The sequence below is a fragment of the Myotis davidii genome, unplaced genomic scaffold (assembly GCF_000327345.1).
Source record: "Myotis davidii unplaced genomic scaffold, ASM32734v1 scaffold902, whole genome shotgun sequence".
Lineage (NCBI taxonomy): Eukaryota > Metazoa > Chordata > Mammalia > Chiroptera > Vespertilionidae > Myotis > Myotis davidii.
In genome coordinates, this window is record NW_006293951.1 from 2,012,843 (window position 1) to 2,036,212 (window position 23,370).

General features: G+C 38.7%; 1 protein-coding gene across 1 annotated transcript in view; it reads left to right on the plus strand.

Annotated features, from left to right (window-relative positions):
* SYT10 (synaptotagmin 10) overlaps nucleotides 1-23,370 on the plus strand; it is a 70,490-nt gene that overhangs the window by 43,034 nt on the left and 4,086 nt on the right. The window contains exons 4-5 of the mRNA XM_006767821.2: nucleotides 17,600-17,720; nucleotides 21,065-21,236. Of these exons, the coding sequence (XP_006767884.1) occupies nucleotides 17,600-17,720; nucleotides 21,065-21,236 (293 nt within the window). The remainder of the gene's footprint in view (nucleotides 1-17,599; nucleotides 17,721-21,064; nucleotides 21,237-23,370) is intronic.

Here is a 23,370-nt window from a genome sequence, read left to right on the forward strand (position 1 = left end):
TTTTATATTCATAATTCCCTTGCTAATAAATTATTTCTATATAAGGAGGATTTATATTTTTAACAGAAATTATCAGGCATTTTTAAATTTCAAATAGAATAACAAAGGAAATAATAAAGGTGTGTCTTAATATTATGTCCAAAAAAATAATTTTTACTTTAGGATTATCTTACTATATAGGACAAATATTGCAAGCCAATCACCTCTTGCAAACAGAAATATCTCCAACTTAGGAAAAAAAATCACTTGAAGAATGGTGTGTATGTGTACCTATGTCTGTAATGTGAAAGAGAAATATTTATTTACATTCAATTATATAGACAAAAAAAATCTATGTAAAAACCCACAAGAATTTAATAATATTAATTACTTATTGGAAAAATGGTAAAAATGGAATGAATATAGAAAAGGAATGCTTTTGCCAACATATTTCTTTATATACATTTTATTTTAAAACAGTATATTATTAAAACATTTTTTTCAGAAAGTCAATCATTATAAAGACTAATGTATTTTTAATATTTAAACGTAGTTTTCTCATGCACTCAAGAAGCCATTGAAAGTAAAGGAAAAGCTTTTTTTTAACCGTACTAATTTTATTTTGCCTCTTTATTTATTTGCTCATCTATCCAATGAACATTTTTCAGCACCAACCATGTTTTAGACACTCAGGAATTCTCACAAGAAAGGATGGTGTATATGTATAACCACATTCACCTTGTTTGCAGCTATAAACGCTTGAATGTGTTACCTTCTAAGGATCTGTCAAATACTGTTTGAAAGAGCAGGCCTTGACATGACAAATACAAGAAACTTGTGTCCATTGTACCAACCATTCAGAGTACTAAATGCACTAGCTGAGCTTTGGTTTAAAGTAATGTGTTTTATTTCACACTAGAGGCCTGGTGCATGGATTCGTGCACCAGTAGGTTCCCTGGCCTGTGGGGATCGGGCTGAAACCGGCTCTCCAACATCCCCCGAGGGGTCCCAGATTGCAAGAGGGCTGTTCTCGGGTGACGCACCCCAGAATCCGGTTCCCTCCTCTCTTCTCCCAATATGATGTCACTTTCTCTCTGTATCTGTCTTGCGTCTTTCATCTCACTGTACCCTAACTTTGGTGGTAACTGATGACTTGTGGGCATTTAGTTACAAAATGCAATTATTTAGCAAACGGTTTACTTAGCATGGAATCTAGTTGGCCTCGGGCAGGACCCTGCTCAATGTCAGGCTCCCGCCTGGCCCTTCTGCCCAGGCCAAGTCCTGTGGCGGGAACCTTCTTCCCACCTGAGCTGCTCCTTCACTTCCTTCCCTCCCCGGAGGTTGCCTGCTGGTGCCACTGTCTGCCTGGTAGGAGGGAAGCCATGGCCAGTTTCCTTGCCAATAATGGTAGTGGGAAAATTCACTACCTCCACTGGAAATCAATATTAAGTGGATGGGCCAGCGCGGGCACCAGACATTGGGGCCACAGCCACTAGGTCCTGCACATCTCATCATTTAGCTAATCGAGTTGAAAAGTTTCTGTAAGGACCAGATCCATGACCTCTGCAATAGGCTAGAGGCCCCGGGGGATCCAGACCTGAAGTGGGGAGCCAATGGGCTAGAGGTCTGGTGCACAGACTTGTGCATCAGTGGGGTCCCTAGGCCTGGCCTGCAGAGATCGAGTCAAAACCAGCTCTCTGACATCCCCCAAGGGGTCCTGGATTGTGAGAGGGTGGTTCTTGAGTGACACACCCTGGAGTTGGACTCCGTCCTCTCTGGTTCCGGGTGCATTTCCCAAGAACCACAGCTGCCAAGTCACTGCAGCTCAGTAGCTCCTGCGATGAGCGTCTGCCCCTGGTGATCAGTGTGCGTCATGGCTACTGATTGGCCAGTCAGCCAGTCGGCCGGTTGCTTAGGCTTTTATATAGAGAGGTTACTAACATTTCATTAAACGTCTAAAAAATTCATTTTTCTTATTTCTGTGAATATTTTTCTTGCCCCAACCATCCTGGACCAACCTCAAGATTAGGATAATACTGTATAATTTTGTGTTTAGCTATCAGTGAACTCTCTTATAAAGTTTGTTAACTATGGAATAACATTTTAAAGGGAGAGGCAAAATCCCAACCTCATTCTAAGGAAAACAGTGTGGTGGAAAGCAGGGCTTTAAGGAATCGATCTTTTTGATCAGGAGCTGTTTTGCAAGATCTCCCTGGTGCAGCCGGCAGTATCGTATCCACAGTCCTGTGGATTGTCCACATCTGCTCCTCTGTGGGCATTCCTAATGTCCTATTTCATCTCTGCTGTAAATCTGACCCTGGAATGTCACAGATATCACATCTGCTAACAGGCTGCTGCCAATTATTAATGCAAATGATGCAAATAAACTCCAGGACCTTATCTGTCAGGTCTTTTAGCCATTTTGCAGGCATTAATAGGAAGCATCTATGTTCAATACACAATTAAATTTAAATTAAGTTTAAAATAATAGAGTCTACCATAGACTATCACAAAATTATGAGAGTTTTAAAGCCTGATTCTTCTTGATGTTAATACTTGCTCAACCCAGGCCAACTGTTAAAAGAAACTTTGTTTCATTTATGTACACACCTGTGTACATTTAGAGTACAAGGCTCAGTGTCCATTCAGTCTGTTTTGACTATATTTTTCATTTCAAGTGAAAAATTAAAGATAAATTGGCTTTAAAATAGCCTACAATGATTATATTAGCCTTCCTACTATCAGTTTAAGCAGTAGATTTCTGTAATATTGATTACAGTGTTCTATTTCACCAAACAAAAAATCAGAATTAAGCATATTTAAAACTTAAATTTGTGCCCTAACCGGTTTGGCTCAGTGGATAGAGCGTCGACCTGCAGACTCAAGGGTCCCAGGTTCGATTTCAGTCAAGGGCATGTACCTGGGTTGCACATATCCAGTAGGGAGTGTGCAGGAGGCAGCTGATCGATGTTTCTCTCTCATCGATGTTTCTAACTCTCTATCCCCTTCCCTTCCTCTCTGTAAAAAATCAATAAAATATATTTTGAAAAGAACACAAAACAAAACTTAAATTTGTGCCACCAAATTTAGACTTAATTCAACACTGATGCCATGCTTTTTAAATAAATGCAGAATTGTTAGGTAAGCACAGTGTGATATTTTGATTCAGTGAAAGAATGTCATTCAGAACTTGGTAGTGAAAGGTAACCATATTTTAATCATGATATTTGTGGTTGATTATAAAGCAAGATGATTTTTTTCCAAATTCTTTGTATCTACATAATTTACAATCTAAATTTCATTGTCCTACCTCTAAAGATTACAATTGCCATCTAACCCCTCCCTCCACATCCTTCTTTCTCTCTCTCTCTCTCTCTCTTTCTCTCTCATTGAAGCAGTGTAGCCTACCTATATGGCTTTGAGCATGTTAATAAATCTCTAAGTTGTAATTATTTTATCGGTACAATGGGAATTATGACAAGGCAAGAAGGCCAACCATAATTTGTTAAATAAACTAAATAAGATACGTCCTTAGCACAGAACCAGACATTTGTAAATTCTCACTGTATGTTAACTGCAAAGTATTAGCAGAATGATATCTCAGGATATGTTTTTGGTTGTTGATGTAGCTTGCATTTTAAATAGGAAAGTAGATCTTGGTACTAAACATGGCTGACCTGTTACTAGGGTAGGAGCTACCTTTAGGTTGTGTTTTTCTACTTGGGTCAGAAAGTTTTGTGTGAGGAGTAATTTAAATCTTTTTAGTTACTGTATGCTGTGACTCTGTGAGTAGATACTGGTTTTGTTTTTTCTTTTTATGATGTATACTAGAGGCCCAGTGCACAAAAATTTGTGCACTCAGGGGGGTCCCTCACCCAGGCCTCTCGCAGTCTGGAACCCCTCGGGGGATGTCCATCTCTTGGCTTAGGCATGTTCCCCAGGGGATCGGGCCTAAGCTGGCAGTCAGACATCCCTCTGGCAGCCCAAGAGCCCTCGGGGTATGTCCACTTGCCAGCGGGGAGCAGACCTAAGCTGCAGTTGGACATCCTTAGTGCTGCTGAGGGGGCAGGAGAGGCTCCCGCCACCACCACTGTGCTGGCAGCCATCAGCCTGGCTTGTAGCTGAGCAGAGCTCCCTCTGTGGGAGCACACTGACCACCAGGGGGCAGCTCCTGCATTGAGCGTCTGCCCCCTGGTGGTCAGTGTGTGTCATAGTGACCAGTCGTTCCTAGTCCTTCTGCTGTTAGGGTCAATTTGCATATTACCCTTTTATTATATAGAATAGAGGCCTGGTGCATGGGTGGGGGCTGGCTGGTTTATCCTGAAGGGTGTCCCGGATCAGAGTAGAGGTCCCACTGGGGTGCCTGGCCAGCCTGGGTGAGGGGCTGATGACTGTTTGCAGGCTGGCCAAACCCCCCAGTGGGGACCCTCACCCCATGGGGGTGTGGCCAGCATGGGTGAAGGGCTGAGGGCTGTTTTCAGGGTACCCCTTCAGGGTGGGGGAGTCCCACTGGGGTGTCTGGCCAGCCTGGGTGAGGGGTTGATGGCCGTTTTCAGGCTGGCCAAGTCCCCCGGCAACCCAAGCTCCCAGCCTCTGCTTCTTTGCTTTTTCTTTTTCTATGGGATTTATTTATCTTCTATAATTGAAACTTTGTAACCTTGAGCAGAGGTCATGGCCAGCTGGAAGCAGGTATCTGGGATTTATTCTCTTCTATAATTGAAACTTTGTAGCCTTGAGCAGAACCCAGGGCTGGCCAGGGCAGGCAGGAAGCTTGGCTTCCTCCATTGCCGGGGGCAACCCAAGCCTCCTGCTCACTCCAGCTCCATGGCCACCACCATCTTAGTTGGGTTAATTTGAATACTCGCTCCTGATTGGCTGGTGGGTGTGGATTGTGGACGTGGCTTGAGTGTAGCGGAGGGACAGTTAATTTGCATGTTTCTATTTTATTATATAGGATACCTGTCAGATTGGATTACAGTCCCTCCCTAACTGCTTTAACTTAATCACTGTCCTTTCTACACTTCCTCCTCTGTCTTCCTTCACCAGTGTGTACATGTTCTTATAAAGTGCACCTTTTAAAACCTCAGGAGCTAAGGATGTTGGGTATTTTCTGTGTGTTTCCCTTTAAGCTCACTCTCCACTGTTCTCTTCCTTGTGTGGTGCTGCAAGAGGCTGCCTTGTTTGGTGCCAAGATTCTCTGCCCTCCTCCTGTGAGGTCAGGAGGAGAATGACATTCGGGTGTATTCTCTTCAGATCTTCCTCTGTGAGATTACCCCAGGCTGGTATGTCCTTCACCTGAGGTAGTTCTTCTCAGAGTAGACTTCTCTCTTGAATCCAGGTAACTGTCCCCTCCTTTGTCCTTTCAGACTTAGGGGTCCTTACAGCCTCCCCTGTCACCAGCCTCAGAACACTTGCACCAACTCTTGTCATTTCCTACTCCCTGCTCACATCTCTGTAAGTGGTCCCTTGGTTAGGCCCTATGGAGTTACTCTAATTTGGGCATGCCTTCTGCTTCCTCCTGGATCTCTGACTAATACCCTGAAGAAAGAAAAATATTCCTGATTACAATCAGGTTCATTTCCTTTAACCACCTGGGACTGTGCCAAGTACCTACGATATTCTGTGTGTTCATTACCTTGGGAGGCACCAAATTAATTCCTTAAAATCTTGATATTAAGACAAGTCTTTTCTTCCACCACAGAAAGTGAGAGGGAACCCTGACCATTGCTAAAACCTTCTAAATGTTTATTACACAGAAAATTTCAAAGGAACTCCTTAAACTAGAATGTCACATTTCATCAAAATTCCAAAAAGCTAGAGTTCCTGTCTCTTAAACTCTAGATTTCAGTCAAGAATAATATGTTATTTATTTAGAACAACCTGGAAAAAATAATTTTACGTTAATTTTATAGGTTTCAGGACACAGACTTATCTATTCAATGTGCTACTTTAGAAATTTAAAATAAAAATTTCAGTGTTACTTCTAAAGTGATATACCTGACCCTGCTTTTTAAGTAGAATCTACTGAATAATTTAACCTTTTCTTAATAGTGGTGATCTTTAGCACCAGTAACCATTACAATACATTTTTTTAAATATATTTTACTGATTTTTTACAGAGAGGAAGGGAGAGAGATAGAGAGTTAGAAACATCAATGAGAGAGAAACATTGATCAGCTGCCTCCTGCACACCTCCTACTGGGGATGTGCCGCAACCATGGTACATGCCCTTGACCGGAATCGAACCTGGGACCCTTGAGTCCACAGGCCAATGCTCTATCCACTGAGCCAAACCGGTCAGGGCTACAATACATTTTATAGGCAGGCTTTTATTTCTGTTGATTGCTCTTCTATTACACTGTTTTATCTCCACTATAAAGGTACACGCTTCCTGCATTCTTTACATCTCCAATTTGTTGCTTTCAGATTGTATAATAAAACACTAAGTTGGGAGACTTGTGTATAAATAAAATAAATAAATCTTAAACAATGCCCTGAGATCGTGTTCTCAGAATAAAGTGCATGAGACTTGTAACAGGTCCGAAGTGTTTTCATATTAACTTAGACGTTCATGGGTGTGAGTTGAGTAGAATCTTTGAGAAGTCTTATGTCTAGATCATATGAACATATTATTATAGAACTGGTAGAGTTCAAGTGTGATCATTCCATTTTATAGTTTTAAAAAAATCACTTAAATTCACTCAGACGATTAAAAAAAACCAGGCTCTACCTTTAATTAACTTAGTTCAGTGTTGTTTGCCTTGATTTATATCAAAGTAGTACCATGCTAAAAAGAAATTGACTCTTTTTAACATGAAAGTTCAACTTTTGACTTACATAATTGAAATATCAGAATACTTATGTAGTTTAAATTAAATAAAATGTTAATGATACTATGACAATATATATATACATATATATATGTGTATATATATATATATATACACACACACACACATGATCTTTACAACTTACAATCTTATAAAATCCATCTTGTTAACAATTTTTAATCTAAATTCATGGAGAACTAAGCAATAATTCTGAGCAGCATTCAAACAAGCAGTTGGTATCAGTGTTACTTCAGGAAATTTCTAGGCAATGTTTTTCTCTTAAATGTAATTAGTGAAAACCTTATATTTGGGATATAATTTAACTGGATTATTTGCATCTTGCAGTATTTTACAGCTTGGAGGTTGTAGGAGGTAAGGAGAAGCTTTTTAGCCCCAGTGTTTTAGTAATATATGGTCTGTTGCAAGTTTTAGGAGTTTAGAAGATTCCTAAAGGTACTGTTGAGTTGTCCTATCTCTCTTGCATTTAACTAGTTTAGTCATTAATTATAAATATGCTATTGTATAGTGAAAAGAATATGCAGTTCAATTATAAGTGTGAATGTTCAAAATCTCCATAATAGACTGCATTAAAAAGTTTCCTGTAAATCAAATAACTGATTTTCTAATTTCTAAACATTTTTCATCTGCTAGCTTTGACATCTAAGACCATGAAAACAATTTTATTTGTTTTCCTGACTAGTAACATTTGAAGCACTATTTCCATTAGGGAGGGTGCAGAGGGAAATAGAAAACTCCAGGAAGTGAAGTGGATGTTCTTTAACTAGAATCCTGGCTCTGCTGTCTTCTCTCTCTCTCTTACTGGGTAAGCTGCTTAGCATGTCTGAACTTGTTACTTCATCCATTAAAAAAAAGAGGTTTATAATAATATCAAACCCATAGGAATATTTTGAAAATAAAATGAGATAATAAATGTGAAATTTTTGTAAAATTTAAAGTTGCCAAATGTCATAATCTTGCACATAAAGAAAACAACTATTTGCTACCCAATTGATAACTAACATCCCAATTACTTTCATGTCTTGAATGTCTCACCCTAATGTTTAAATTTTTAAAAGTATATCCTTGTGTATTTTTTAATGAGTGAGAGATACTCATTCTGTACTCTTTAACTCAATCTTGAAATTGCATAAAATACAACAATGTTGTAAAAGATTATACCATGGCATATATTGCATGAAGTCTTTCCACAAACTAAGTAAACCAAAGATCTTACTGACCAAACATCAATTTTATTGGTGTTTTCAGGAGTGCTTTTAATTTTTAAAAACTGTGCACAATCCCATACCCCATAGTAAGTGAAGGGATGCTTTACAAATGTTGTAGGCACCTATCAAATACCAGTCTACAGAAGAGCATAGAAAACAAAAGCAGAAAATTATGGGAAATAGATTGCTATCATACCAAGTAGACTGCAAATGTTTTAACTTGTGATCTGGTTGTATAGAGAGAAGCAATTGTTATATCTTGCTCATCCAGAGAAAATAATGACTAAATAAATATTTTGTAATAGAGGCTTGCTACCTGCTCTGTCCACTTGTAGAACAAGCATTTTAAATTCATCAATTCAACCAACTTCTGTTTAGTTTTTCTATTTACCACCCACTCTCCTGCATGTTACAGGACATACAATGTCCCCATTCTCTGAGTCCTACTTTGTAAGAAAGGAGACATGTAATAACAAAGGAAATATATAATATGCCCAATGAATGCAAGTGCTTTAAGAAACATGAGGCAGGGTAGGGGATAGGACGTTGTTGTAGAGCAGGGACACTCTAGATAGGGTGGTCAGATAAAGCCTCTGATGAGAGTGATCACAGATGAGATCAGAAAGACAGCTGAGGGTCAGATTATTGAGTGGCCTTAGGCCAGGGAAAGAACTTCGAAATTTATTCTGAGTGCCTCTGGAGATTATTCATGACTTTTGATCAGAAGTGAGCCGTCGTCTCATGATTAATAAATCTCTGGCTACTATGTGAAGAATAGACTTTGGGGAGCAGGAGTGACGCCATGTGAACCAATTTAAGGTAGACTCGAGAACTGTGAAGCCAAGTTCATCCAGTCCAAGGTTATGTACAGCAATACTGACCGGGATTCCTTTCGTTGGGGATTTTGTAAAGACACTTAAAAGCATCAAATACTCTAAGGAGAGCTGCATACAGTTTATTACACTAGTTTCTATGCCCCTATCTGTAAATAACGATTAAGGTTTGAGAAGAAACCTCTAGCCCCGCTCACCAAGAAGCTTAAGATAGCTTTTATCCAGGATGATAAAGGGAAGAGTCCTCATCAAATTTGTGTCCTCTTCTTCTGTCCTAGATTGCCCTTGTCCAGGTGTCTGTGTTGGGCTTTGCTTCAGGCCGCTCTTTGCTTCAGGCTCTTTATTACAGAGTTAGGAGACCTGATTTGCTAAATCCAGGAAAGGCTGTTTTAAGGCCTCCGCTCTATCTCTACAACCTGAGCACCCCGTGGCTGGTGGCCGCTAAGTCTGCAGCTGTGTAGGATAGAATAAGAGCTAACCCGGTTTTGGCAGGCAAAGATATTTCCCACTTGCATTGGAGCTGAAAATGGTTCTCCCACTGAGCAGCCACATGGCAGGATCCAATAGCATCCCTGGCAGCAATTGCTCTGAGTTGCGACTGTTAATCACTTAATGCTCGTTGGGGGTTGTAATTACCCCGTCTCTAACACTGCCATGTTCCCTGCCCTTTTCTGCCCTGAGTTCAGAAAATTTCACCTGGACTGTGTACCATGGCCAAGCACAGTTCCTAATAGTCTGTGCTTAATCCAAAGTGCATCCCTTCCTTCTTGCAGAAACACAAGAGGTCCTACTGAAGGGGACCTGGTGGCATTTCCCATGCCTTCAAGTTTGAGATGGCAGGAAAGACTCCATGATGGAAAATGTGATCGAAAACTCCAGGAATTTAACTAGGTTTTGGGAGGGGACCCTCCTTTGCCTCTTCCTGCCCCCACCCTCATTGAACACGATGAAATCTAATTTAATCAGAATCACCGGGAGAAGAAAGGGCAGGGAGGATGTGCTGTGTGAAAATTGTAGTTCTTTGAAAGAAAAGGAGGGACGCGGGCTAGAAAGCGGGGAAGGTTTACAGTGTTAATTACATTCCCTAATTGTATATCAAGGTAGGAAGCATATCAAACAGCGTCCTCCTTCTCCCGTGCCTCTCAGAGTCACTAGACAGCTTCTGCTGGCAGGTTGGAGGAGGTGGCCAGATGTTCAAAGACAAAAAACAATTTATACGCCTCAGGGATGCATTTGGCTCCGAATGCCAACATGCGATGGAATTATCACACACAGCATCCCAAATCACACTAGACCAGAGGGACCTGTAGAGAAATAAAGTTCAGTAAAACTAATCGATAAGTATCCTCTACCGTTAGCTCCCCAAACCATAAATATATCTTTAAATGGCTCAGAACTGTTATGACGATTAGTTTATTGTACTCTCAGGGCCACGATATATGGACGTGCCCTTGCACAGTTCTCAGGGGCCCCACTCACAAAGCCCACAACACCCACAAGCAGTGTTGCAATTTGCTCGCTTGTCCCCTGCTTACTGAGTAGCCTTCGCTCTTTGAGCAGCCATCCCTGCTGCCATTGGCGTCATGATGAGGGCTGATGCTTTTTCCATTTATTCATTCACTTCTTCGCTCAATAAACATTGTATTAAGCATCAACCTTATGCCAGTCACTGACCCCAGAAGAATTGTTTTAAACAAGAAAAAAAAATGGTAATGTTTGAATATCTACTATGTGTCAGGCAGCAAATGAAACCCACGACATACATTATCTTTTTATGTTAGCCCTTTTAAATCTAAATGCAACCTACCCAGGAAATTGTTATTGGCTATGGAAATGGATCTCATCCTGACTGCAGAGAAAATCGGGGTTGACCTGAATAAGTATTCTGAGGGGTCCTGAGAATACGGTCAGCGTGTTGCCATTTAAATTATACTCTGCCATTGCCAGAACCTGTGGTCTCTGTTTGCCTTCTGGTCCTTGTGGGACATTCCAACCCTCAAAGCCTCTTTTGTATGCATCTCCCTCTGTTTTTAATTCCCTTTACCTTTACTCATTCTTAAAGGTTCAGATTAAATGTCACGCATTTAATTACTCTGAAGTCCTCCGAGATCCTCATGGGAAGAATCGGGTACTTTTTATCTCTGTTTCTATAATTAAAACCCAAGAATTTCTCTAGAAATCCCTTGCAACACTGGATTAAAAAAAATCAACAAAAAACAAAAAGAGCATGTACTGTAAAATTATGCAGACTTATGTGTTTTCTGCTAGCTTGTTTCCTGATTAATTGCATGATATCCTGAGAGGTTGCGTGACTTTATATAAAAATCACATATAAGCCCTATAGGGAGAAAAAATTTGTCTTGGTCATCAGTGTTCCCCCAATAACTAGAACATTGCCTGGCATTCTGGATGCTCTCAATAAACAAGAGTATACTAATGAATGAAAAAATGTTTAGAGATTGACATGGCATTTGATATTACTAGAGTGCAGAGTTTTGGAGTTGCAGAAACTTCACGAGAAATTTTAAGATGAAAGTAGAAAAACACGTAGGGACCAGATTCTTAGGAACCACATGTGTAATGTGGAGGAGGGTGGACTCTATATTTTAGCCCCTGTGTGCCCAACACATTTCAGAGAGTAAAAAACAACCCCCTTGAGATTTTTAGCATAGCCAGGAGACAATATAAATGACAATGCATGTTCATTATCCTGTAAGGTCTTTCCTCATGATCACCAACCAGATCAACCCGGATGCACTCTGCCTTAAGGATTGCATCCTCCTCATCTAGTGTGTCATCTGGAAATCAGCATGATAGCCATTTTGTATGACCATCTGTTCTTGAACTTGAAATCAAGTTATTAGCACCAGGTGATCCTTTGAGGTCTTTCTTATGAGGCACCCCAAGTTCTATAGCAAACAGGGCCTAAAATGCCTGTCCGTACATTCTTGAACATGCCTGAGCTATACGTGCTAAGTAATCTTCATGTTGCCAGTGCTTAAAATGACAAACTTTTAGAACGGAAGGTAAATTAGTTCATCTCTTTGAGCACCCTCATGTTACACCAAAAAACAAACAAACAACAACAAAAAAAAAAACAACGACAAAAACTGAGATCAAGTGAGGTTAAGTGTATTGCTCAAGGTTAAATGCCATAACTTTTTTAGGCAAATGGGAGGTGTGCATCAGAGAGAAATAAAAATATCAGGGTACTTAGAATCCAGTAGACCTTTCTGAGTCTGCATTTCACTCTAGCTTCATTTTACAAGCAGGTGGATGAAGGACTCAAGTAATTTGATGAAGATCTCGTTTGCTCTAATAACACATTGTTTAATGTTGTGTGGAAAACCATCCGTTCTCTTGCCAACCAGGAAACATACAAGGCAGGCTGCATTTAGGGTGCTAAGTGGATGTGATGGCTGTTGTCACCTTGGCAACCAACTGCTTGTTTAAAGGGTTTTTTTTTTTTTCAATAAGTCTTAATGATTTTTACTTTCTAATATATCACTGAATTCAAACCTTTCTTCAGCCAGCATCTTCCCACACCTGTTTACTTCAATGCCCTCTCTCTTCTATCTTTCTCCATCCTAACCTAGCTTCCTCAAAATAAACATTTTTCAAATTTTGTTACCATTTTTACTAACTGTAGTTCTCACATACAACATGATTCCTCGTCTTCCCTCTCAATCCCATCCGTTTAATTTTTCAAAGCCCAGTGTAATAATTATTCTCCTGGACTACTTCTCTTGGCTATCACACCCTCGAGTATGGAGCTCTCAGTGCCTTCTCTAGGTCTCTTACACTCAATTGCTGTAGTTCGATCTTGCTGTTAGTTCTGTGAGTCCTAAAATAGGATGTGCAATGCAACCATTTGTATATCAATTTATTTTTCCAGTGGTTTTTATTTTGGTGAGACAGTGCATGGAACAAAACGACTTTATCCCTGTGACTTCGTTTGTGAGGTTGACGATAGCCCTTCACCCAGCTGTCTGTGGAGCCAGGGTGAGGAAATCAAATGTCCAGGCCCTGACCCAGCCGGAAGACTGTCTCTCTGAATGTTCAACCGAATACATTAGCGTGTCTGAAATGAAAGAAAGTTCTTAGAATACAGTGTCCTAGACTTGATAGCCAGTTTTCAAATGATTATTTGCCCAAAGATACCAGTGTTTTAAAATTTACTATGTAAAGTTCATATTTATATAGAATTGCAGTAAGTAAAATTACCCATAAATAAAACTTTCAGAAACTCAAAGCTTTTCATTATAAGCCAAAATTACCACCTCAAACATTTTAAGGATTTTGGATAAAAATAACTGTAAAAACTAGTGTACATGTCTCTACCTTCTTCAATAGAACATTTAGGATATTTTCCCTTAGCTTGATGACTCAGAGTCATCATTTTGAATATTAATTTCTTTTCAAATCTGCAACAAACTCTTGTTATAAAGTTGCTGAGGTATTAGTGTTAGTTCCCCATGATACAAAAATGACCTAGATTGCTATCCTTTTCAGAATATTGGCTCCTCTTTTATATGTCTGGCGTCTTTGCAGCTATCATTTATTTCTATCTCCACTAGACCTAATGCTATACTTTACCCCACTTCCACATTTCGCACGAGTTTTGACCTGATATATATTGATATACTAAGTAAACATTCTAGTTGGAATTTTGTCTAAAATAATAGCAAATGGGTGTTGAATAAGAAATGATATAATCTCGTTAAATAAGAGGTTTATTTACTGCATAACTTTTTATATTTTTGCTGGTTCTTCAAACACCTTTCAACTTATTTCCTGGTTCTTTGCTAGGTGTCAGAGGGTTCAGATTGTTGAGACTGAGTGTGGCCTTATAAACCGTAGTGGTCTGGAGCAGAGAGGGAAGAGGCAGCAATTAGAACTTGACCGGCTCCCTGGAGTTGGGCCATCATCCCAGGACAGATTCGGTGGTGGGCAGTGGGGATCAGTGCACACCAGCTCAGAGCACTGTGGCCAAAATCCAGAATTCTGCTGCTACATCTGCTGGAGGACCTTTTTTAAGGTCCCATAGCCATTTTTCTTAATTAAGTTCATTTTTCATGATTATCTCTTTGATCGCTTCCAGATTTTAAAAGTTGAAGAATAATGGCATTTACCTTAGAGAGCATTCTGCCCTTTTCAGTATGTAGGCAGTTCTAGTTCTTCCACAGCTATATTTCCTGACGGGTACATTTAGTCTACTGAAGAATGAAACTTCTGTGCAATTTTTATGGATGCATATTATAAATCAATTTTTACCACCCAGTTCATTCCAATTTTTTTTTAAAAAAACAAACAACTCCTGACTACATGTAGTTTAAATATTTAAGTAGGTTTCTTATTACTGCCCTAGGCATAAAGCCAGCTAGCTTGTTATTGGGAGCTACTCAGAGATCATGCTTTCTGTTTTCCATATATTTGGGCTAGTGCTTTGGTCAACTCCTCACTTTAGACTCTGTGTTTACTAATACCTGTTAATAACGGTCAAAATTATGTTGCATCTGGATCCATAGAAAGGGTCTTTGAGAGATAGGACCAAACATGATGAACTTTCTTTGTTTCAGCTAATAAGCATGGGATATGCCCAGAGAAGTACAAAATTACTCCCTCTGATTATTTAATGTGTAAAAGTAAACCCATGTCAGTCAGACACATGAAAATGTTTTATTTATGAATCCCTTTAGATGCTTCCTCACACTTTTTTCGAGTTTGCACCTGGTGCACATCCCATTGGATTCCAAGCATTTCACGTCTGAGATCATGTCTCCTATTTCATTCCTTGCTCCTCCATCACCACCTCTCACCCCCCTGTTTCTTGGTGGAACTTGGTACCTTGCTTTATCTTCATAATTTTTACCAGCTGACAAGGCAATATGCTGACTCTGATTGATAGTTTCTGGGAGGAGGAATACCCAGTGCAGGAGGGGCATGGCTGCCGACAGGAAGCTTCAGCCCCTTGACTTAGCCTAAAGGAACATTTGGAAAAAGAGATAGAAAGTGAAACAAGGAGAGAATCATCAGATAAAGATAGAATTGAGAATTATTTTATTTGCCCTTTGCAGACTACTCTTCCTTTTCAACTGAAATCTTCAAGGGCAGAATCCTGCCATGTCTATCTTGGTGTTTAGCACTGAAGTAAGACTCAGTACTTGCTGGTGGTGAAAAGAATGAATCCTTGGCAGGCCTCCCCTATCAGGTCTTGCTCACTACTTTGGGTCTGCAACAATCCAATAGCACGGAGGAGACCCAGTTGGATATAACTTTTTAATAAAATACTTATTTTTAATAATTTTCTTGAAAAATAATAATTGCTTCACCTTATTATTTTCTTTTATTTATCCAGTACTTATGTCTAAGGCACTGCTCCATGTGATAGCAATACAGCAATGAATGGCATCTTTTACCATATGCCAGATACTGTTAAATAACTTGGGGTTTGTTTAGAGCAGCGGTTCTCAACTTGTGGGTTGCGACCCCTTTGGGGGTCGAACGACCCTTTCACAGGGGTCAATTAAGACCATCGGAAAATACATATATATTACATATTGTTTTTGTGATTAATCACTATGCTTTAATTATGTTCAATTTGTAACAATGACATTGGGGGTCACCACAACATGAAGAACTATATTAAAGGGTCGCAGCATTAGGAAGGTTGAGAACCACTGGTTTAGAGCATGTTGATTAAAACCCCTGTGGCATGGGCATTTTCCTCAGTTTAAAAATTAAGTTTCAGAGAGTCAAAACCTAATTAACTTTTGTAGGATCTTACAGGTGGGGAGCAGAAAACGGGAGTCAAAACCAAGTTTAACTGACTCAAAGTTTATTCTGCTAATTATTTGGCTTTACCACTTCTAGACCATGAGTAAAGAAATGGGAACACCTAAATCAGAACCTGATCTGTAAGAATATGTCTAATAAATGATAATAGCTTCTCCTGAACAATTTTTGAGAGCCTACTTCTTTGACCTACATGCATAGCAACCTATTTCCCCCCAAATTAAATCCACCACAAATTGTCTTAACTAGGAATGATTTGATTAAATCCTGTAAATGACTTTTTGAGAAGCATCCTAAATGTGCATTGTTCACACTCATTCTCATTTGTCCACAGTCTATGTGCCAATGACAGCAAATATATCTATATCAGGGCACTGTGGACAGTTTATAAATGAAACAAAGTAGGTCATTTTTTATCCAGGTTACTTAATAATCTTTTCATTGCCTCAAAAAAAAAATGCACTGAGAGCTAGCTATGCACCAGCCACTTCAGTGGGATGCAAAAATAAGACAGACAAGAACCCTGCTCTTACATATGGGAACCAGGGAAACAAAAGTGAAATCCACGGATCATTTCTGATGATGATAACTGTTATGGGGAAAAAAGTGTGAGGGCTCTTTGAGTAGGGTGAGCGTAGGATAGGAAGGGGGAAGGCCTCACGGGAGAGATGCTATTTGAGCTGAGTCCTGCATGGTGAAAAAGAGTCAGCCATGTGAAGATTTACAAAATAGAAAATTCAAGACCAAAAGCAAGAACAAAATTCATTTTAACAACAGAAAAAAAGGCAAAAAGGGCTTTTGTATCTGCATCAGAGTGAGCTGAGGGGAGAGGCAAGAGATACAGTTAGAGAGATAGGCATGGTCCAAATCACACGGGGCCCTACATGTACAACCTTGTAATGCATTGTCCAAACAAAGACATATATAAGAATTAAAGGGGATGTTCTTAATAATTACACCAGACAATAGGTAGAAAGCCAGAATTTCCCAGGTACACCAGGATTTATAGTTACCCCACTTATATGCCAGGGTAAATAATTTTAATTTTATTACAGTATAGTCATTAGCCTTTAGATGGTATTAAGTAGGAAAATGAAATAATTTTATTTGTATTTATAAATAACCTCATTGACCACTGTATGAAGGTTAACTCCTGAAATGGGAGATCAGTTTTAGAGACTAATGAAATAATCCTGGTAAGAGGTGATACTGGCTTGAATGGTAGTAATATAGTTGAAAAGAAACTCAGTAATTTGGGATACATTTTGTAGATAATGTAGATAAGACATTGGTTGGATGTAGGCATGAGGGGAAGATAAGAATAAAAGTGGCTGCTAAGTTTTTGGCTCCAGCTTCTGGATGAATTATGCTACTATTCGCTGATTATGGAAAGACTGACAGAGGCATTGGTTTCAGAAGATGATAGGGAATGAATGGAATCAACAGTCTGGGTTTGACTCTATTAAGTTTGAGATTCCTGTTAAAAATACAAGTGGAGCCTGGCTGGCATGCCTCAGTGGTTGAGCTTCAACCCATGAACCAGGAGTTCATAGTTCAATTCCTGGTGGGGGCACATTCCCAGTTGCAGGCTAGATCCACAGTAGGGGGCATGTAGGAGCAGCCAATCAGTGATTCTCTCTCACCATTGATGTTTCTATCTCTCCCTTCTCCTCCTCTCTGAAACCAATAAAAAGATATTTTTAAAAAAAGAAATACAAGTAGAGATGTTAAGTAAGTATCTGAAATAGGATATATTCTCTTTTCTTTCTCCACAATAGAACAGCTTTCTCACAATGTTATTTGTATCCTCAATAAAACAATTTAAACTGACATTCAAATATTCTATTAAAGTGATTTTTCACTTAACCCCTTCAGTTACATTTTGTATTCATTTTCTGGTGTTTAAAATTGCTAACATTACCAATTGCCTTTCTAGGAAAGCGTAGACCTGGGTGAAATCATGTTTTCCCTTTGTTATTTGCCAACTGCTGGACGTATGACATTGACAGTCATCAAGTGCAGAAATCTGAAGGCTATGGATATTACTGGCGCATCAGGTATGCACACAAGTGGTTAGTGAGCCAAGGATACATTCCCAAATAAAATAGTACATGTACCTACCCAAAAGTATGTGTAGTGATGGAATTAATGAGTTCATTTGTCTGTATTGGGGTACTATAAAAGTGGAAAAAGAGGTTACCAACTAAAGTGCTCCAAATCACCTTTTATTTGTATTATCATCACAAAATTTTTTTTAAAATATATTTTATTGATTTTTCACAGGGAGGAAGGGAGAGAGATAGAGAGTTAGAAACATCGATGAGAGAGAAACATCGATCAGCTGCCTCCTGCACATCTCCCACTGGGGATGTGCCCACAACCCAGGCACATGCCCTTGACCAGAATCGAACCTGGGTCCTTTCAGTCCGCAGGCCGATGCTCTATCCACTGAGCCAAACCAGTTTCGGCCATCACAAAGTTTTTAAAAGGTATTACCAAATAGATTGACTTTGAATTTGGGTTTTTATTTATATTTCTTCCTCTACTGATTAACTCTTTCTGAAAAGTGTGTGATTTACCATCCACTTCCCTACTTTCAGCTAACCACTTGCTTATAAAAGAAGATTCTTGGACTTGAAGGCATGCCCTTCGAACTTGCATTAGTCTATGACTGGAGGCCACTTGAAAACATATTTAGACTGAATTTATTTCCCAACCTGATCTGCAGAGGAATAACCAGGTTTCAAGACCACCATTTGCATTTGCATTCTTACTACCTAACTAAAAATTTGCCAGTAATTGGAAGTATGTTCTAAAGGATGGAAAGAAATAATAAAATAAATAAATGCTTCTTGAAGTTTCTTAAAAACATTCTTGAAGGAAATTTTTGTGTGTGCTAACTTTGTTAGTGTTAAAGCCACATCGTTCTTTTATCCCTTCACTTACATCACTGCAGTTCTGGAGGATTATTTATAGCTGAATATGTGACCTTTGGCATACTCTGGGGGAGGAAAAATGAGAGCAGAGTAGGGAGGTCAGTAACCATTTGTTGAAATGAACAGAAATAACAAATAGTAATGGAGATACAGTAAAGTATGACATGGGGATGGGCAATTTATAAGGTTGTGGTTCTTAAGAACAAAAATGCCCCCTACATTTGCATTATAAAAAACCTGAAGAAACTCTAAATTCTGGTGTGGAAAGAGGGACAGGATTTAGTATATAAATTAAAAGAATGAGATGCAAATGTAAGTATGGATATCATGCTCCCTTCTATGTAAGAATGGGAATTTTTAGGATATATGTTCATGTTGCTGATATTTGCATAAATAAGTACTGGAGTGGTACACAAAAAAATTGGGGTTGGAGTTGAGAGGTATGGAGACAGATGGGAGGGAGACTTCTTATTGCACAACCTTTTCTAGCAATTTGACTTTTGAACTATGTCATGATTTACTATTTATTTATTGTATTTGTTGCCATTTTATTGTTCATATTTATTTTATTTTTTCTAATCTTTACTGTTGAAAGTATTACATATGTCCCTTTTTCCCCCCATTGACCCCCTACAGCCCACTCCCACTACCCGCCCCAGGCCCTCACCAGCCCACTGTCTGAATTCATGGGCCTATTCATTTTTTTAAAATTTGCAATACATAGTTGATACATAAATGTAGAAAGAAAGTAAGTAAATTCCACATTTATTTTTAAATAACCCAAGAAAAATTATTGGGTCAACAAATGTTGAAGAACTTCAGTTAAACAGTGTACTCACAAATTACTGTTTATTCTATTTCTTTCTACCATGAATCAAAAGAGATCAAATTTTGAGACAAGCAAACAGCATCAAAGTTGTAATTAAGTACAAGATTACTTTTTATTTATATGAAGCTTTTTATGAGATGAGTGCGTGCTTTGAGAACACCACCTCATTAATTCTCACAAAAGGCTTGTGTATCAACTCAGGAGCCGGTAAATTATCCTTGTCATGAGTAGAGTAGAGAAATGTCATCAGAGACATGATGGGGGCATGGAAGGGTAAATCAGGGCTTGTTCCCATTGTTAATGAAATGCCTAGGCCTCTGGGCTCATACACAAAAATAGATCACAAAAATGAGCTTCTTCCTTAGAACATATTTCCAGTTATTGAAAAATCTAAATATATACACATATTATTATTTTTTGCAAAATAAATAAATAAAAATAAATGGAAAACAGCCATTGAACACTGTCCTTTCACCATGTTTTCTTCTCCATACCTCAGTTCTAGCCACAAAATATGTTTTTAACCCTTGGAGGATATGCTTATAAAATACATAGATGCATTTTTCTAGAGCTCAAAAAACATTAATTTGCTCAACTAAATTAATATTGCCATCATTTTGGCCTATTCTAAGGAAATAAGATGTATTATTACATTGGTGGAAAGAGAAAAGGTGGTGGTGCTATAGTTGGAGGATGACCAGAAAATAAAAACATAAAGATAGAGCTTAGAAATGGATTATTTTAACCATCTACCATGCCAACACCCCTTTCCAAAGCCATGCCTCCTTTTTATAAAAAAGTAAAGGCTTTTAAAGAAACTTTTGTGTAATACTACATAACTTTCTATAGTACTGTAACAGGAGTAAGAGTATAGACAATAAGCTGGGCAGACCTTGTTAAGATCCCTTGGCCCATAAAAATATAACCCAATTAAATTTTTCTCTTTCCAGTTGGCATCATATAAACAATGTCATAACAGAAACCTTCCTTGTGGCCATCTTTGAGGCACATATTGCCCTCTTTTTGTATACTCTTGAGCATCTAATAATTATGTGTAGTAATCATTTCTTCAATCTGAAGTCTTTATTAAGCACTAATGCTATGATTAAAATGAGACCTCTGATTGTAGTATCTTTTCCAACGATTGAAGAAAATGCCAGCTGATGTAGTTGTTGCTTTCTAATTTCAACTTGTGATTATACATACTGGTCTAGATAGTGTTGCTCTTTCATACGTTTTAGTATTCTTATTATAAATTATTTTGAAAGAAATTAACTTTAATATAATTATCCTTACTTGTTAAAATTCCATTCCTTAGAAATCACTTCTAACAAGCTGTGTCCTCAAAATAGCTGTGACATTATAGCTCTGGATTGGCTCTTGAGAAATGAGTTTTCTCTGTTATGGTACGAATAGTGAGATCAAGTTAATTATTTTCAAGTTTGTTCAAGATAAATGCTTTTATTTAAAGTAAGAAGTCCTAGAGAGTCTACTGCCCCCAAGTAAATCATTGGAATTTAAAACTCGTAATACTAACTAGCTTAAATGCCACTTTTCTTTGTAACAACTAACAGCAATTTTATTTCTACTTTGTACCATTACTTTTATTTTAACAAAATGACCTTCCCACTCCTAGATCCTTATGTCAAAGTGTCTCTGATGTGTGAGGGTCGAAGATTAAAAAAGAGGAAAACAACTACAAAGAAAAACACTCTAAACCCTGTGTACAATGAGGCCATTATTTTTGACATTCCTCCGGAGAATGTGGAGCAGGTCAGCCTCTCCATCGCGGTCATGGATTATGACAGGTACGTGTATCTCTGTACTCACTGATGAACAGTCATGTTCAAGTTATATGCAAACCATAGTCCACTATAGCGGTTTTAATGTCAATTGGAAGAGGAAAAAGTTATTCCTTCAAAACTCATTTATTCCATGTTATAATACTTCTTTTTTTTCTTCTTCTTCTCCAAAAGAAGTCACTGTTAAGTTGAAGAATGGGACACCTGGGGCTGGTGAAAGAATGGGTACAGACAGACGCAGTATGGAGCACATTATAGAAAGCACTGTGTGAAGCCTTTTGACAGTGACAACAGAAATTAAAATCAACGGAGTTTGTTTTCCCAACTGGGCTGGAATATGAATATTATGGTTCTTATCAGAGCTCTATCATTAACTGGCTGTGTGAAAGGGAAAGTTATGCAATCTCCTGGGGATTTGCTTTTCCCGTTTGTAAAACATCAGCATAATATGGAACTGTGAACAGTGAGCATTAAGAGGAGAAGTTGAATAGCGGCCATAGGAATGCAGCCTTGATGCTCTGACATCTATCTTAAAACATTGCTTTGTGGACAGCTCTTCCAGCTCACACACACGGAGTCACTTGTCCTTTCATGAGAGAAATTGCAAACTCCCAGGTACAGCTCTGAAGGTTCCTCCTACTGCAGCCCTAACCTTTATCTTCCCACCCTTCCCGTGTCTGAGATAGTATCACCTTGCTCTGTGTATCTCATCCCACCCATGCCGTACAGTCCTGCTCAAGTCACCACTTCTGTGTCTTTCTCCGCTAACCCGCCTCTTCTTCCTCTCAACTCTTGTCCCACCTTAAACATTCATAACTCTTCTTTGGTCCTTGCTCTATACTTCTTTCTATTGTTTTGCTTTTCATATTGATAAATTCTTTTTGGAAAGGACTATTGTATGTTTAACCGACAAAATTATCAGCAATAGACAGTATCTTGTTACATTTATTTTGTTCTAATAATAACACAAGTGGAACGGAACACACATATATAAATATTTTAAAAGAGTGTCATCTGTATAGGACCATGAAAATGGTAGTAACCAGGACCCTATAACCTTGAGAAATTAATATGCTATCTTCTGGCTCAGAGCTAACAAAATGAAGCAGTGAAAAATAAAACGACATGTATCATCTAATATTTGAAATTAAATTATATCACAGTTTACAGAGAAAGCTATCCTAAGAAAGAGAGCGCTCTTGAGTCCATTGAAATTTCAAAAGCTAAACATGTTGTGCTGTTTTCATTGGTAGCCCTTGTCCTGCTTTACCAAGAAAATGACTCCTATTGATTTCTCACCACAGTGATTGCAGGGAGATCCAATTGAGGATTTGTCATTCAGACAAGTTTAGGGAAATGGATCCTGCCATACAAAACAGGAAGATGAAAAAAAAACACTTATTTTTAAAAGTATGTTTGGCCCTAACCAGTTTGGCTCAGTGGACAGAGAACTGGCCTGGAGACTGAATGGTCCCAGGTTCGATTCCTGCCAAGGGCATGTACCTTGGTTGCGGGCATATCCCCGGTGGGGCGTGTGCAGGAGGCAGGCTGATCGATGTTTCTCTCTCATCGATGTTTCTAACTCTCTATCCCTCTCTCTTCCTCTCTGTGAAAAATCAATAAAATATATTTTTTTTAAAAGTATGTTTGTTTGGGAAACTTAATATTGAAGAAAATGATAGTAAACATAAAAATCAATATCAATGACAGGAAGAAAGTAATGAAATGTCCTAAAAAATCATCTCAAAGTCTTCTTAGAGATGTCTGTCAAAATAACCTTTAGAAATGCCTTTAAATTATACTCCATTCTTGAGAAGCAACCTAACCACTTGTACACTTGCATCCATTGTCTCAATTCAAATGCTGCCTCGACCTTTTACTAAGCGTATAAAGGCAGGCAGGTCCCTGCACTTCGGGGTGTTTGTCTCTGTCTGTAAAATGAGATGATGGTGATGATATTCATTGTCTTGGTGGGAGGATTTAGTGAGGCAGTACCTTTAAATTATTTAGAACAGTGTCTGGCATATAATAAGCTCCCAAATTATTAATCGTCATTTTTATTTTGATTTGTTGCTGTAAAAACAGGACATGGATGGAAAATAGGAATGTTGTTCAGTATGCTGTGCTGCTATGCAATGAT